At 46.3% G+C, this 14,015-nt stretch overlaps 1 protein-coding gene across 3 annotated transcripts in view; it reads left to right on the top strand.

Moving 5' to 3' along the window:
* Positions 1–14,015, top strand: part of MEGF6 (multiple EGF like domains 6) — a 139,534-nt gene that overhangs the window by 44,261 nt on the left and 81,258 nt on the right. Inside the window, exon 1 of one of the 3 annotated variants that reach the window (XM_072977675.2) lies at positions 7,335–12,625. The exons of the other annotated variants lie outside the window; for them this stretch is intronic. Coding sequence (XP_072833776.2) covers positions 12,454–12,625 — 172 coding nt within the window. The 5' untranslated portion in view covers positions 7,335–12,453. Of the gene's footprint in view, positions 1–7,334; positions 12,626–14,015 lie in introns of those variants that run through there. 3 annotated transcript variants of the gene reach the window in all.

Genomic DNA, 14,015 nt, shown 5'->3' with positions numbered 1-14,015 from the left:
CAGAATTCTGAATTTCTGGTTAAATTCATCTAGCTGCACAGCACAGGCCTCTGATACGCTTCTACTCCACCTTTCTTGTTTTTTCCTGAATCAGATCAACTCAGGAAATGTTGATGCACTCAAAGAGAGGGCTATTGTGTTAACAAGCAATGGAAACTTGCAAACTACCGTATTTTTCACACCATAAGACGCACTTTTCCCCCACAAAACAGGGGGGGTGGAAAGTCTGTGCGTCTTATGGAGTGAAAAATACGGTAACTGCTGGATAGCTCAGTGGTTTAGGTCTCGGTTGAGAGTTCGAATTCTTCACCGGTCCTCCTTGACAAGGGCTGGACTTGATGATCCTCGGGAGCCCTTCCAGCTCCGTAGTTCGAAGAGGATGATGATCTGTTGCGTAGTTCTGTTGTGTGTTTAGCAGTGCCATTGAGCAACAGTGTGGTTTTGAAAGGTTAACCTCCAGTTTTCCTGAACAACGGCAGCACGTCGATCAACTGAGACGATGCCTCGTTAATTAGTGAAAGAGTTTGTAAGGAAAAATGCCTGCAGATGAACTGAAGCCCTGTCAACGTTTCCCCGGTATCCAGGACAGAATGTTGGCATCCAGCGAGACGTGGCTTCGTGGACAAATCGATATAAATTATGAAGCTTTAAGAAAAAAAAAAACCCCACCTGGTAACCCCGAAATATTTATTTAGGGACAGAAGCACAGTTTCATATTCTTGACCCCCCAGAGTATCTGTTTTGACATTCGGGAATGGAGCCAAGAACATCTTTGTCTTTGACTGTTTCAAAGAGAAACAAAAGTCGGAGGAAGACATAAAAGTCCGAAGCACATTAAGCTGTTGGAGTGACAGCTCCATCGATGCCCTTTTGAACGCTTCTTTTCGCTCTGTGATCGCTGGTCTAAGACCGTTGCCAAGAATCTCCCCCCCTTCCCTTCTCAGTTGCCCGCTGTGGCCGGTGTCTGCTTCCAGAAGAGTGCAGACAGATCCAGGGGCGACAGCCGGGGCAAACCTTGGCTGGGCCTCTGGTGGTCTTGAGTCACGAGCGAAGGACGGCTTCCAGTTTTCTGTTTTCAAATCTCCAAAGTCTTTATGCCTCATTCTCCAGCAGCCGGAGATTTGGCTCATTTCCCCCGGCTTTAAAGTCATCTCGCCAGCTAGAGAGATTTATCGGCAATTTCTGCACCGGGGCCGGGGGTCAAAGTTCATTGGGTACTAAGACGTGAACTGCTGGATAGCTCAATGGTTTAGGTATTTGGTTCTGAAGCCATAGGTGTGGGGGTTCAATTCCCAGCTGGATCTCCTTGACTCAGTGATCCATAGGGTCCTTTCCGTCTCGACAGTTGTAAGAACGCTGAGGTCCGACATTCAACCCCAGCATCTCCAGTCAAAAGGATCTCGCAGAGCTGGTGAAAGGAGCTGCTAGAGAGCTCAGTGGCTTAGAGGTTGAAGGTTTGATTCCCCGCTGTGCCCTCTCATTTATTTTGTCGATTGAAAATTTTTTTTTACCCCGCTTTTCTCCTTAAAAAAAAATGACCCAAGGCGGTTTACATTGTCAAAAGTGGCTTACAGTATTCAAAGTTAAAAGCAGTAAATGTAGAAATACTAAAAAGGATCAAACAAATACCGTACATTATTAAAAGACAATGTTTAAAGCTAAGAACAGTAAGCGTACGAATCCTGAAAAGGAATCAGCCAAATACTACTCTGAGAAACAGTAAACGAAAGCGATACCAAAAAAACACATTCAAAGCGGTAAGGCATAGATATCCACTTTAAAAATCCCCACTCAGGCAGCCGGTCCCTAAAGGGAAACTTGACCAAAGAGAAAGGTCTTGGCCTGCTTGCGGAAGGACAGCAAAGATGAGCCCAGTCCGGACTCCAGTGGGAGGGAGTTCCAAAGTCTGGGAGCAGCTACCGAGAAACTCCTCCTCTTCCGTGTCCCCACCAAATACAATGGAACTCAGTGGTGGGCTCGTGCCAAGGTGGTTGTCTCAATTTCTCTTGAAGGCCTCCAGTGTTGGAGCACCCACCTCATCCTGAGGTCATGGGGTTCCGTTGTCGTACTGCTCTAACAGTTAAGAAGCTTTTCCTGATACTCAACGAAAAGCTGGTTTCTTGTAACTTGAGGCCATTATTATGTATCCTCCTTTTCCATAAGGCATTGCATGCCTGGAAATGGTCAACAAGCTTGTTCCTGTGGAATTCTGACCACAAATTATATTCATTTCCAGATTCGGTCCTGCAGGCACAGAATGTGACAAATCTATTTTTTTTTAAAAAACAACAACACCATAATCTGAATGGAGTGGATTTCTCAAGCATCCCTAATTTTCCTGGATTTACAACAACAGCTGGCTCCTCAAGGCCTCAGTTTTCCGCTCATGTTCCATGCTTCTGACGAAATGGCCCCGCAGTTCCTGAACGCATACGCCAAAGAAGACTTTAAAGTGCTACAAGACTCTTTAATCTCGCTGAAAGGGCCGGTCTGAAAGCTGCTGACCTTACTAGATAGCCAAAGGTTTCAGGCTTTGTTCAGTCAGAAGCTGGTCGTGTTTTTTTTTTCCCTCCGATGGAAAAAGAATATATAAATCTGCATCTTATTACTTGTTCTTCGGAGAGACGTGGAGCAGCTTCTCTGCCCAGATCTGCAGACAGATGTTTACCACCTCAACATCTGCCCTCCAGGCCCCCCGAAAATGGGTGTGATCACACACCGCCTCTCTGAGCTCGGTGTTTCACGAGTACGGGAACACTGCCGCTCTATCTTCCGCTGACAGATTTATCGTCACACTTCAGTCTGGTTAATTGAAGTGGAGATTGATGGGCTGCGAGACTGAGGAGGAACAGCCACCTGCTCCCATCAAAACATCTGCTGAACTGAGATCCCCTCTTGAAGTATCTCATATGTTTGTGACTCACTGGTAGCACGCTGGTGGAGAAAACCTCTGTTAAAGCCCCCCAAATAGCCAGGAGAGAGAAGTACAGCGAGGGGATCTGGTTTTGACCTTGAAAACTAAGAGGGGCAATGTTTAAAACGGCTTTTTGAATATCTCACTTGCCCTGGAAATGAAGCCAACAGATGGTACAGGAGAACAGCATGTTGCTTATTGCTGTTAAAACTGGGCAGTTCAATGGCTTAGATCTGAGTCAGAGGTTGGGAGTTTGATTCCCCCCATTGGGCCTCCCTGAGAGAGGCTAGACTTGAGGACCCTTCCAGCTCTGCAGGTCTAAGAGTATTATTGCTTAACTAAAAGTAACTTTGTGTCTATTAGTTACATGTCATTACTCCACAGTAACTAGTTACAAGTAACTACATTACTTGCTATTCATTTTTTCCAGGCTCTGATAAAAATTAGATTGTGTATGGAGACAACATACCCTTCCCCTGAAGTTCTGATATACCCCTCTGGGGTGTGTGTGTGTGTGTGTGTGTGTCCCGTGTCCATTAATTGGGAATCACCAAGTTGGAATTTGAGAGCCGCAACGTCAGAGCTTCCCCACCCCTATGTTTCAGAGACCATTGCCTGTCCGATTAAAAGTTGAAAAGCACACCTACACACAGTTACTTCCTGGCTCCCCTTTGTGTTGAATCTTCCTTTTGTGAGGCTTCCTGGAAAATGCAATACCAAAAGATCTAGCAAAACAAAAACCCAGGGGAAGGGTTTTGTGTGTGTTTGTGATCCTATTGTTGCCGTCGGTCTTTGAACCTCCCACTGAAGCTTTCTTTCAAACTGTGTCTCTGCGTGTGATAATTCGGAGGCGCAAGTCTCTAGAAACCAGACTGCCTAGGACAGTACCAATTACCCCTTTTAATTTAATTTAATTTCAAAATTTATTTCCATGCCGCCTTTCTCCCCCGTTAGAGGCCCCGAGGGGGATCACAAGTTATTAAAAAACCAAACCAGTTAAAAACATGACGGATCCTAGAATCCTAGAATAATGGAGTTGGGAGAGAGCTATAAAGCCATCAGGTCCAGCTCCCTGCTTGGTGCAGAAATACAAATCAGAGCAGATCTGACAGAGGGTTGTCTAAATTTCCTTTGACTGCCTCCAGCGTTGGAATGCTCATCACTTTTGGAAGTCACTGGTTCCGTTGTTGTACTGCTCTAATAGTCAAGACATTTTTCCTGATCTTTAGCCGAAAACTGGCTTCCTGTCGCTGGAGCCCATGATTCCGTGTCCTGCACTCTGGGATGATGAAGAACAGACCCTGCTCTGCTTCTGAAAGGACTACCTTTCAAGTATTTGAAGAGTGCTTTCATATCGCCCATCTGTCTTCTCGGTCTCTTCTCTGATCTGACGAATGCATTTTTTAAAATTCAGTTCAGCTCAAGTACCATTTCTTGCACCTACTTCACCTTGTGATCTTACTCCCTCCCCCCATCCTTTTGTGCGAATAAATACAAGTTTTACCTCCTTTATTTCCCACCAAGGAGGAAAAAAATGATCTTGGACGGTTTCCAACCTTTGTAAATATCCATCACCTTGGTATTTCTCTAGATTTTCCAGGTAGGAAAAAAACAAAACAAAAACCTTTCCCATTGCTTATTACCTGGTTCATTTGAACGGAGGTGTTAAGAATCGAACTTGGGGCTGTCTGTTTTCAAAGCATCCGATGATGCTGGCGATGTCCTTCTCAGAAAAGGGACCCAGAAGCAGGCGAGCCTTAGACCTTCAGGAAGGGGGCAGCTACAGTTCCTTTTCCTCGTGAAGAAAAGAACTTTACATCAGAGTCGGAATCTGAACCCTTGACAAGCCCCCAAGAAGCAGGCCAGCGTTCTCGTGCCTAGCAGAAGCTGAGGAGATTCTGTCAGGAAAGGAGTTCTTCTAAAAGCCTTCAAGATACTCTAGCGTGGAGCTTCTTGAGTGATATCTCTTACCAAAAAATTAAGAGGTACAGTGGCGCCTCGCTAGACAGTTACCTCGCATGACTGTTTTTTCGCTAGACATTGACTTTTTGCGATTCCTATAGAGGAATTTCGCACGACAATGTTTGGTCCCTGCTTCACAAACCGATTTTCGCTAGACAACGATTTTGGCAGCTCCCTCCGCACTCGCAAAATGGGTGTTTTCAGGATCTAAGCTTCGCAAGACAGCGATTTAAACAGCTGATGGGCGGTTCGCAAAGCGGCTTTCCTGTGGCCGATCTTTGCTAGGCAACAGCGATTGTTCCCCATCGGAACGCATTAAACAGGTTTCAATGCATTCCAATGGGGAAATTGCTTTTCGCTAGACAATGATTCCGCTAAACAGCGAATTTCAGTGGAATGGATTATCCTCGTCTAGCGAGGCACCACTGTAATGGTCTGAGGTCACAAAAATGGTGGAGCCAGCCCGTAATTCCCACCTGGACTCCTCACCTGCAGCTTTTCTGGTGGAGACCCTGAGTGTGCCCTCGGACTGCCTTGAGGATATGTCTCCTGGAAACCTTTAAATGACCTTGGATGGTTTCCAACCATGCCATGTACTTAAAGAGTAATAATGAACCATCAATGAAAGATTAACAAACCTCAGGGTTTTCTAGGTATAGGGGACTCAGAAGTGGTTCATCTTCTCCTTCTAGGACTCCATGACTTGACAAGGTTGCGCAGCCTGACTGTTCTCCTGGGAGGCACAAGTGTGGAATCGAACTCCCAACCTCTGTCTCCACAGCCAGAGACCTAAACCGCTGGGCTCTCCAACCAGCGATGCCAGGTGCCGACTGTTGGAAAGGCAGCACGTCTGTTGTTGAAAGCAGTCATGTTTATCATTGTGCTGTTTAATCTGCTCAGTTGTAAGTAATGGAACCTTTTAGAAGGATAGTTCCCGCTTCTCCAGAAGGACTCATCACTTTGCTTCTTACTTTCCAAGCCATGTTGGCCCAAGCAAGCCTGTCAAAACTCTCTTTCTTAATTGATAAATATATATATTTGTTTTGGTGATTATCTGGGACACACTCATGGACTCTGTAAGAACATAGGAACACAATTTACAAAGCAGGAAGAAACCTCTTGAAATTCCATTCGACTTACAAATTCTCTCCCCTGTGACTGTCAGCAGGAGCCTAAATTGGTGATGAATGCCCTTGCAAATGAAGCCAAAGGAAGATATACAGTATAATGGTTTCTTGGGAACTGTTTAAAAACCTGCTAAAGTTAAACCAACTCTTCCCAGTGCTTTGTCAGTTGAATGAAATGAAGTGACTAGGGAGGGCATCGGCAAGCCAAACCCAACATCGTCTCATTGGTCATTTTCCATTTCACCCCAGAATGTGCTACCTTCTCCACGAATTTGTTTTCCAGGAAAGCAAAATGGGATCCAGTCTGTAAAAAGTTCGTCAAAGTTTAAGGAGTTCCGGCCAGCTTCCGTACCCGAGGTAGGCAGATGGCTGGAAACCGAGGAGCGTTCTTGAGGGTGTGACTTGATAGAGCGAGGAGTTGATGTCCCCTTCTGGAGACCACCTAACTGATGATGTGGTCCAATGTGTTCCTCATATTATGGACTGCAAATGTTAGCCTATATTGTCTCACGCCACTTCTTGGTTGGTGCAAAATAAGCTCATTTTGTTTTTAAATGCTGGATTTTCACAGCAGTGCCCACACTCTTGGGTATAGACCACAACTCTTGAAATCCTAGCATTCTGGGTGTTTTAATTCCCCCCGAAACAGGTAGTTGAGCATCAAACAGTAGATAAATTGGTATCTACTGTCGGATCCCAAGAAGCTTCACGGTAGACAAACGGGGATTTCCAGTTCCGTGCAACCTCGCATGCGGCGCCCACCAGAGGAGGCGGGGCTGGGAAGCCCCAAGCCTCCGTTTGGCCGGAAAACGAAGCAGTGCAAACTGTTCATGCCCATCAATAGTTACAAATCAGGAATACCCAGAGTGTTTCCAGTTAGCATTGTGATTCGAAGGCAGACCCTGTGGGTGATTTTAGAAACTTGCTCTGATCTGGAGCATCCTTTAAAACACACACACACACACACACACACACACACACACACACACACACACACACACACACACACACACACACACACACACGCATACATCTACACCCATATTAGAGGAAGTGGGGGAGAGGGAAGGAGCCCGTTGTGTATTTTAGGACATAAACGCCCTCTTACTGTCTGGCTGGAATCCACATTCGGCTCCTGTGCGCTCTTTTGGAACGACGCTTGTTGCGCTCCAGACCACAGGTTTTTCATTTGGAAGTTCGCCCTGGCCAGCAAGCCCTGTTGGAAGGGTTTACAATTCTGAGACTCTGCTTTCTGCAGCAACGCAGCGTTATGAAACATTCCAGCAGAGTTAATTATGTTTTATGAGGTTTGCTTCTGGTGAGGAGGGGAATGTGCGCCATATGTCTGTCCATGTTGTGCGATTTCCTGCGCTCGGCTAGAGACGAGCTGCCTTTTCTCTTGGGAAAGCGCCGCGCGGAATCAAACTCCCAACCTCTGGCTCTGTAGCCAGGTGGCCCGACCCTCTGAGCTATCAGGACCGGGTCTGTCCTCACTCATTCCCAGCTGCTGCCAGATGTGATTGACTCAATACAAAGCACTCTCTCTCTCTCTCTCTCTCTGTTTCTTTGTTGTCTTTTATTGTATTCCCGTGTTGAGCAGTGGGTTGGATTTGATGGCCTTGTAGGCTCCTTCCAACTTCCCTTTTCTAGGATTCTGTGATGCTTCCCGCTTTTGTGCCGAACAATCCATGAATACATCCTAGTGCTGATCCATCCGCCTGGTCTCCTGAAATCTCAGGGGGTAGGATGGGATGATTTAGACCTGGCCTCTGAATCAGTCGGTGAGATAACCCCCTCTTCCTGCAATTTGACACTCATCCTCCTCTGCTCTGCAGTGTGAATCGAACCATTCATGAGTTTGTAAAAGGCCCGGATGCTCCGGAGACAAATTCCGCAGGGAAGCCCCGAGAATCAATGAATGGGTTTAGAGAGTCAATGAGGCCGAGCTTTTTTCTCACAGACCCTCCATTGAGTAGCCAGCGCTTGACCAGGTAGATTTTACCCTGATCCTTATCATTTTGTTTTTTTAATGCCACCCTGTTCCTTCCTCATTTTCCCTGTGGGCAACAATAGCGGTATCACAATGGAACGATTCTCCCTTCAACTAAGATGGATCACCTTGTGTCTTTCAACAGCTAGCATTAATCAAAGAGAGTTAAACCACCTCTCCTGGATCTTCAGAGATAAGCGCAAAAAGTTCTACGCCTTGGGAGGGGGAACCCCCCAAAAGCATAGCTACAAGATGGGAGAGATTTGGCTCAGTAATATAACGAGTGAGAAGGATCTTGTTGTAGAGCAAAAGAACTGTGTCTGAGCCAGCAGTGTGATGTGCCTGCAAAAAAGGCAAATGTGATTTTGGGATGCATTAACAGAAGCATAGTCTCCAAATCCCATGAGATGCTAGTTCATCTCTTACAAATGAAAGGTCATGGCTTCCTTTACTGCGTCAATCCCTCTCGTATCTCTTCTCCCTCTTCTCCTGCTGCCTTCAACTTTCCCAGACAAGGTGTCTTTTCTAGCGAGTCTTGGTGTCTCAGACAGATAGGCTCAAGTTTGTTAGTTTTGCTTGTAGAGAGAGACTTTAGGCTTTTTTGGGGGGGAGGTCTTTTTGGTGTGCGTGCAAAGATACCGTCGGGGGCCGTACGAAACCTATCTGTGCTTTTCGCCCTTCCATCCATTTTTTCCTTATTTTTGAAGTCAGTGGGGCTGAGTTTTAGGCCTCGGGTGTGGCGGGTTTTCTTTTCTTTTGCCTATAGGCCTAGATACAAACTCGAAGGTCTTCCAGCTCTGGCATTCTAAGTTAATGACGACGAGTAAATAAATACGCAGAGATGGGGTTTGGCTGCTTCCTTTGAGAGACAGAAAATGGGATATTATTCCTGTGTGATACTGCAGGGAGAAAGTGTGACGGTTCTCACAGTTTCGTTCCGGCTTTCATTCCGAAGGCAGGTTGCAACAGGGCTTGGATTTCCAACTTTCTTTGGAAACGAGAAACGGCACAAGAACGGCTGTGCTAAAACTGGATGCGCCTGGGGTGTGGGAGGCACCCGGAAAGTTTTGATAGATATCCTTTTGGAAGGAGGTCCGTGGAGCGGATTGGGTGCTCAGTGTGGGACGTCTGCCTTAGTAGGGCATTCTTTCCCCTCCCCGGAGTGTTTGGGCGAGGGGTTCGAGTGATGGCCAGCGAAGAGAAAATGAAAGAATTTAGAAGGATCCTTGGAATCCTGTCTGAGCGGTTTAAGGGAGTTGCTGCTGTTGCTACTTTTTATTCTTTCTCCTATTGGTGTCTCAGAGTGAGTTATTGAGACTATAAGTGCCAGTTAATGAGAAAAAGAGGGGGTGGACTAATCTGGGGAACTTGAAGCTAATTCGGCTTCGGGAATCCCTGAACTTCTGTTGCGCAGAGAGAGGAATTTAACTGAAGATTCAAAACTTGGCAAAGAAAGAAAGAAAGAAAGAAAGAATGGCTGAGGGGTGCTATGAAAGTCATCTTCAAGTGTTTGAAGGTTTGTGTCTTGGAAAATGGAGCACCCTTGCTTTGTTTGTGACTCAGTAGGATGGGATTGGAAGCCATGGGTTCAAGTGACGAGAAAGGAGGTGTTTTTTTTTTTAACAGAATATTAGTAAGAAATCTCATTCACTGGAGATTTTAAAGCAGATCTTGGATGGGCACCTGTGAGGGGTGCTTTAGTGTGTGAATTTCCTGCATTGATAAGGGGCTGGAGTCCATAACCATTGGGGTTCGTTCCAGCTCAACAACTCTATGTCTTTACACTTTCTCAAACATGTACCACTTGCGTCCTGAGAAACCGACCCTTGCTGGGTGACAAAGACTCTTCACAGTCAAGTTCCCTAAATTTAACTCTGTTAACAGTAAGGAAATATGGAAAAATGTACATAAAAATTTGAGGACTACATTTTATTGCATGAGAACTGAAATAGAATATTTAATGGCAGACCATTTTTTTTAAATAATAAAAAAAAGCAGCAGACTGTACTTCCAAGAAGTTGTTACAGAAAAGGGGGTCCCAGATCGAATCAAAGCTGAACTTATCATTGGAGGCAAAAATGTTGGAACTGAAGTGGTCTCACTTCAGGAACATGCTGAGCAGGCAGGGTTCTCCAGAGGAGCCAAGAATGCTGGGAAAGGTGGAAAGCCGCAGGAAAAGAGGAAGACGAAATACGAGATGAGTTGACTCACTGAAGGAAGCCACAAGAAGTGAGCAGTGCAGTTCTGGACAGGACATTTTGGAGGTGACTCATTCCCAGGGCCAGCATGAGTCGGGAGCAATGTGATGGCACAGAACAATAACAGCAATACTAGATTAATGTTCAAAGGTTTTACCAAACTGATTTGCGATCCTATTATTAGTTACCAGAATTGGCCACTAGAGGAAGCCAGAAACTATGCTGCGTATGGCGTTCGCTATTATTCACAAATTTCAGCATCTGGGGGGCTTGGAACCCACCCCCGATGGTTACTGGAATCCTACTGTACTGCAAAGATGGGGTTGTGCCATGCATTATTTGTGCTGCACCAGAAATTTAAGATTTCCACTTTTTCATGGCTTTTCTCTTCCCATTCATCTCCACGGTGGCCCTGCAAGGTAGACTTAATTGAGACTGCATGGCCAGTCCTGTTCTCTGACGGAGCAGGGATTTGAACACGACTCTCTCTTCTTCATTTCCAACCTCCGAGCCGTTATCCTCGACTTTCTCTCTCCAATCAATATTTCCCCCCATAGAAACCAGGAGTCTGGGCAAAGTTCAGCCCACAGCTTACATGGACTTTTAAGAACATTTTAAAAATCCCTCTAAGCTGCCGGCTCTCAACCTTTGAGTCCGCAGAGGTTCTTGGACTACAACTCCCAGAAGCCTTCACCACTAGCTGTGCTAGCCAGGATTTAGGGGAGTTGTAGTCCAAGAACACCAGGGGAACCAGTGTTGGGAAGTGGTACCTAACCTATGGCAGAAATTCTCCTGTCCAGAAACTTCCCCCAAATTTTGGACCCACTGAGCATGCTCAGTTTGTAATGAACGATTTATGTCCCTCCTGATTTTTCTTTCTTTCTTTCTTTCTTTCTTTCTTTCTTTCTTTCTTTCTTTCTTTCTTTCTTTCTTTCTTTCTTTCTTTCTTTCTTTCTTTCTTTCTTTCTTTCTTTCTTTCTTTCTTTCTTTCTTTCTTTCTTTCTTTCTTTTTCTTTTTTCTTTTTTACTTCTGCAGATCCTTTTCTACCTCTTTGAGGTTTCTCTGACCTTAAGGATGCTTCTTTCACTTCACCTCTGTTTTTTTTCCCCCCTTCCTTTTGTTTACATCCCTCTTTTGCGCCAGAAAAGACACTTCACGTATTCGTGTGTGCATGAATGGGTTTCCCTTTGGCTACAGAATCAGAAGATCGCTTTGTTCTTCCGTTTGGGGATTATACGGAGCCGCCCGTCAGCCCGTCACGTCAGCGTCCGATCCTTTTTCAGCATCCTCCCAAGCTCGTAGCAGCGACAAATTCATAGCAAGCACACCGAAAACATCTGCATCGAAACGACAAACACGTAACTCTGGTCTTAGAGAAAAATACCGACCCTCTTGGTTTTTTGATGTGAATAGCTGTTGATTTTTAAAATATGCCTCCCGTTAGGGAAAGTTCTTTTTTAAAAAAAACTGGCTTTGAAGGCAAAGGTCTTTTTTCTATGGTGCAAGCAAGCGAGTGTGCTGTTATTACTTTTTGATCCCCCCCCCCTAGAATTTTGTACTAGAAGCATCTGAGTAGAACTTTGCAAAATGTGGTGTTCATTTAATACCCCTCCCCGGCGCGCCTGGTTTCCTTCCATGTTTACACGGCCAATTTTAGCATCTCATTGGGCCTGGCGCCAAGAATTCAATCATGCCCCTGAGTCTAGTGGCTGGAATTCTTTGGGTTCCTGCAGGCGACTGTGAGTGAGTTTATGCGCCCTGTGTAACGCAGTGAGCGCTAAACCATCATCTCTCCCTCCCTTTTTTTTTGGCTCAGAGTAACCTAAATAGAGGGAGAGGGAGGGGTGTAAGAGATGGAAAGGGGCTAGCCATTACCTGCAGGAGGCGGGATCTGAAATCTGAGCACATGGGGGAAGAAGACAAAGTCTGGGAGAGAAATGATGAAAAGTTGAGTCTGCGGCGCTCGTGCGCTTGCGAAGTGGTGTTTTGTGAAGGCACGCTGCAACATCAGGGCATCCTCGCTGAATGGGGCCGTCTGTGCATGAGGCGTGATCTGGAAACAACCAGCGTGTTCAAGGAGGGGAAGGCTAGCACTGTAGCGCTGTGCCTCTTGAAGGCTTCTCACGCAGCCAGATCAACCTTGGCTGCTTAACCATGTTCCTTCCCCTGCGCTGAGCAGGATCTGGCTTTTGACCTCCCCTTTTCCTCTGGCCTTCTCTTTATTTCACCCCCTCCAAATAAATCCGATCGGGCTTGGCAGCATGGGGCTGGAGCCATGGGGGAAGCTAGAGGTGGTGGCCTGGTGGATCATCATTTTCCACAGCGTGTCCCCAGCTTCTGCTCTTCACTATCGTTATATGTGGAGAAATTGCTACCCCTGCTACTTGGGGCGTGCTGCAGGATACGGCACTGGACCGGCAGAGATGAGTCCAGGTAAGTGACCCTGTTTTATTCCCAGCTCCTGGAGGGGGGCGCTGTTTGGCAGGCGGTGGCCGAGCGGCACCATCTCCATGCATGGGTTGAGTTGCATGCAAGATGCTGAGATGACCATCATCCGTCTGAAGCGCTCCAAAGCTGTGCTTGATCATCCCAGTTGGGGAGCGGTGTGTCTTTGGCGCCGTGTTTTGGACACAAATTTGCTTGCTCAAGGGCCGTGCTGTCTAGTAATCAGCACGCCAGCACCCCGAGCTGGGGAAGAATGGGGGTCAAAACCTCCGCCAAGGATAGATTCTTGGTGTGCTGAATCAGAAAACAGAGCTCTGATTAAACAAACCTTTCCCTAACTAGTTATCAAAGGGATGATTCAGGGAGGGATGTGGTGTGTGCTATTTCTACCTTTTTGGCAGGAAGGTATTATGTATCTGTACAGGGTGCGATCAGATGGTGATATAGAGCCCATGGGTCACATGTGGCACGGTCAATTTTGAGCTGTTTTTGGGTGCCCAGTGACCTACGGGGAATCACAAACCAGCTCAACCCCACGTTGTGTCCAGTTCAGAACCTTTCTAGTCCAGCGGCTGGTCTACTTGTGTTCTGGAGCTCGGGAAGAGTGATCAAGATCCGATTTGTGTATGCACAAGAGTCCCCTAAAGGGAGATCAAACCCAGTGAAATGACCCTTTCCCGTGTGATTCTCTGTCATCTTCGGATCACACCCACACCCTAACTAGAATCTGTTGAAGTTGGGAGTTCGATTCCCCACCCGGGACTCCTGGGAGAAGAGCCAGCCTGGTTAGCCTTGGGCCAGCTGCACAGCAGTCCCAGGGATCCCTCCCCAGAAGAAGGGAAGGGGAAACCTACTTCTGAGTCTTCTCTACCTGGAAAACCTTGAAAAGGGTCACCATAACTCAAAATGGACTTGATGGGACATGATGATGATGAATTGGTGAGCAAGCCAGGGTGCATCTCAGTCATTTTTCCCAACCTTGCACCCAACGGCACAATTGAGATGTGCTCCAGCCCCCACTCCCTAAATTAGCCGCAGGTAGATGAAGCATCTTAGGTAAAACATATACAGATACCAATAAGGTTCCAGCCTCTGTTTCTGATTAACACATACACACAACATAATAATAAGTCACTTTTTGGTGAACTGGGCTATTGATTCATTGACCCTAGCTTTGTCCACTCTGACAGGCAACATCTTTCTGGTGGTTCCCCACCCAGTTTGTAAGATTTTAAATTGGGTGTGTGTGTGTTGATGTACAGTTGCATTGGGGATCTTTCATCCTGTTAATCTGACTTGTATGAACCCACAAAAGTAGTACTTCTAGTTCAATATTGTTTGCTCTGACTGGCAGCAATCCTCTGAAATGCCAGGCAGA

This window comes from Pogona vitticeps, chromosome 7 (assembly GCF_051106095.1).
Source record: "Pogona vitticeps strain Pit_001003342236 chromosome 7, PviZW2.1, whole genome shotgun sequence".
Lineage (NCBI taxonomy): Eukaryota > Metazoa > Chordata > Lepidosauria > Squamata > Agamidae > Pogona > Pogona vitticeps.
The sequence above is the reverse complement of the archived record's forward strand: the minus strand, read 5'-3'. Positions and strand labels throughout refer to the sequence as shown.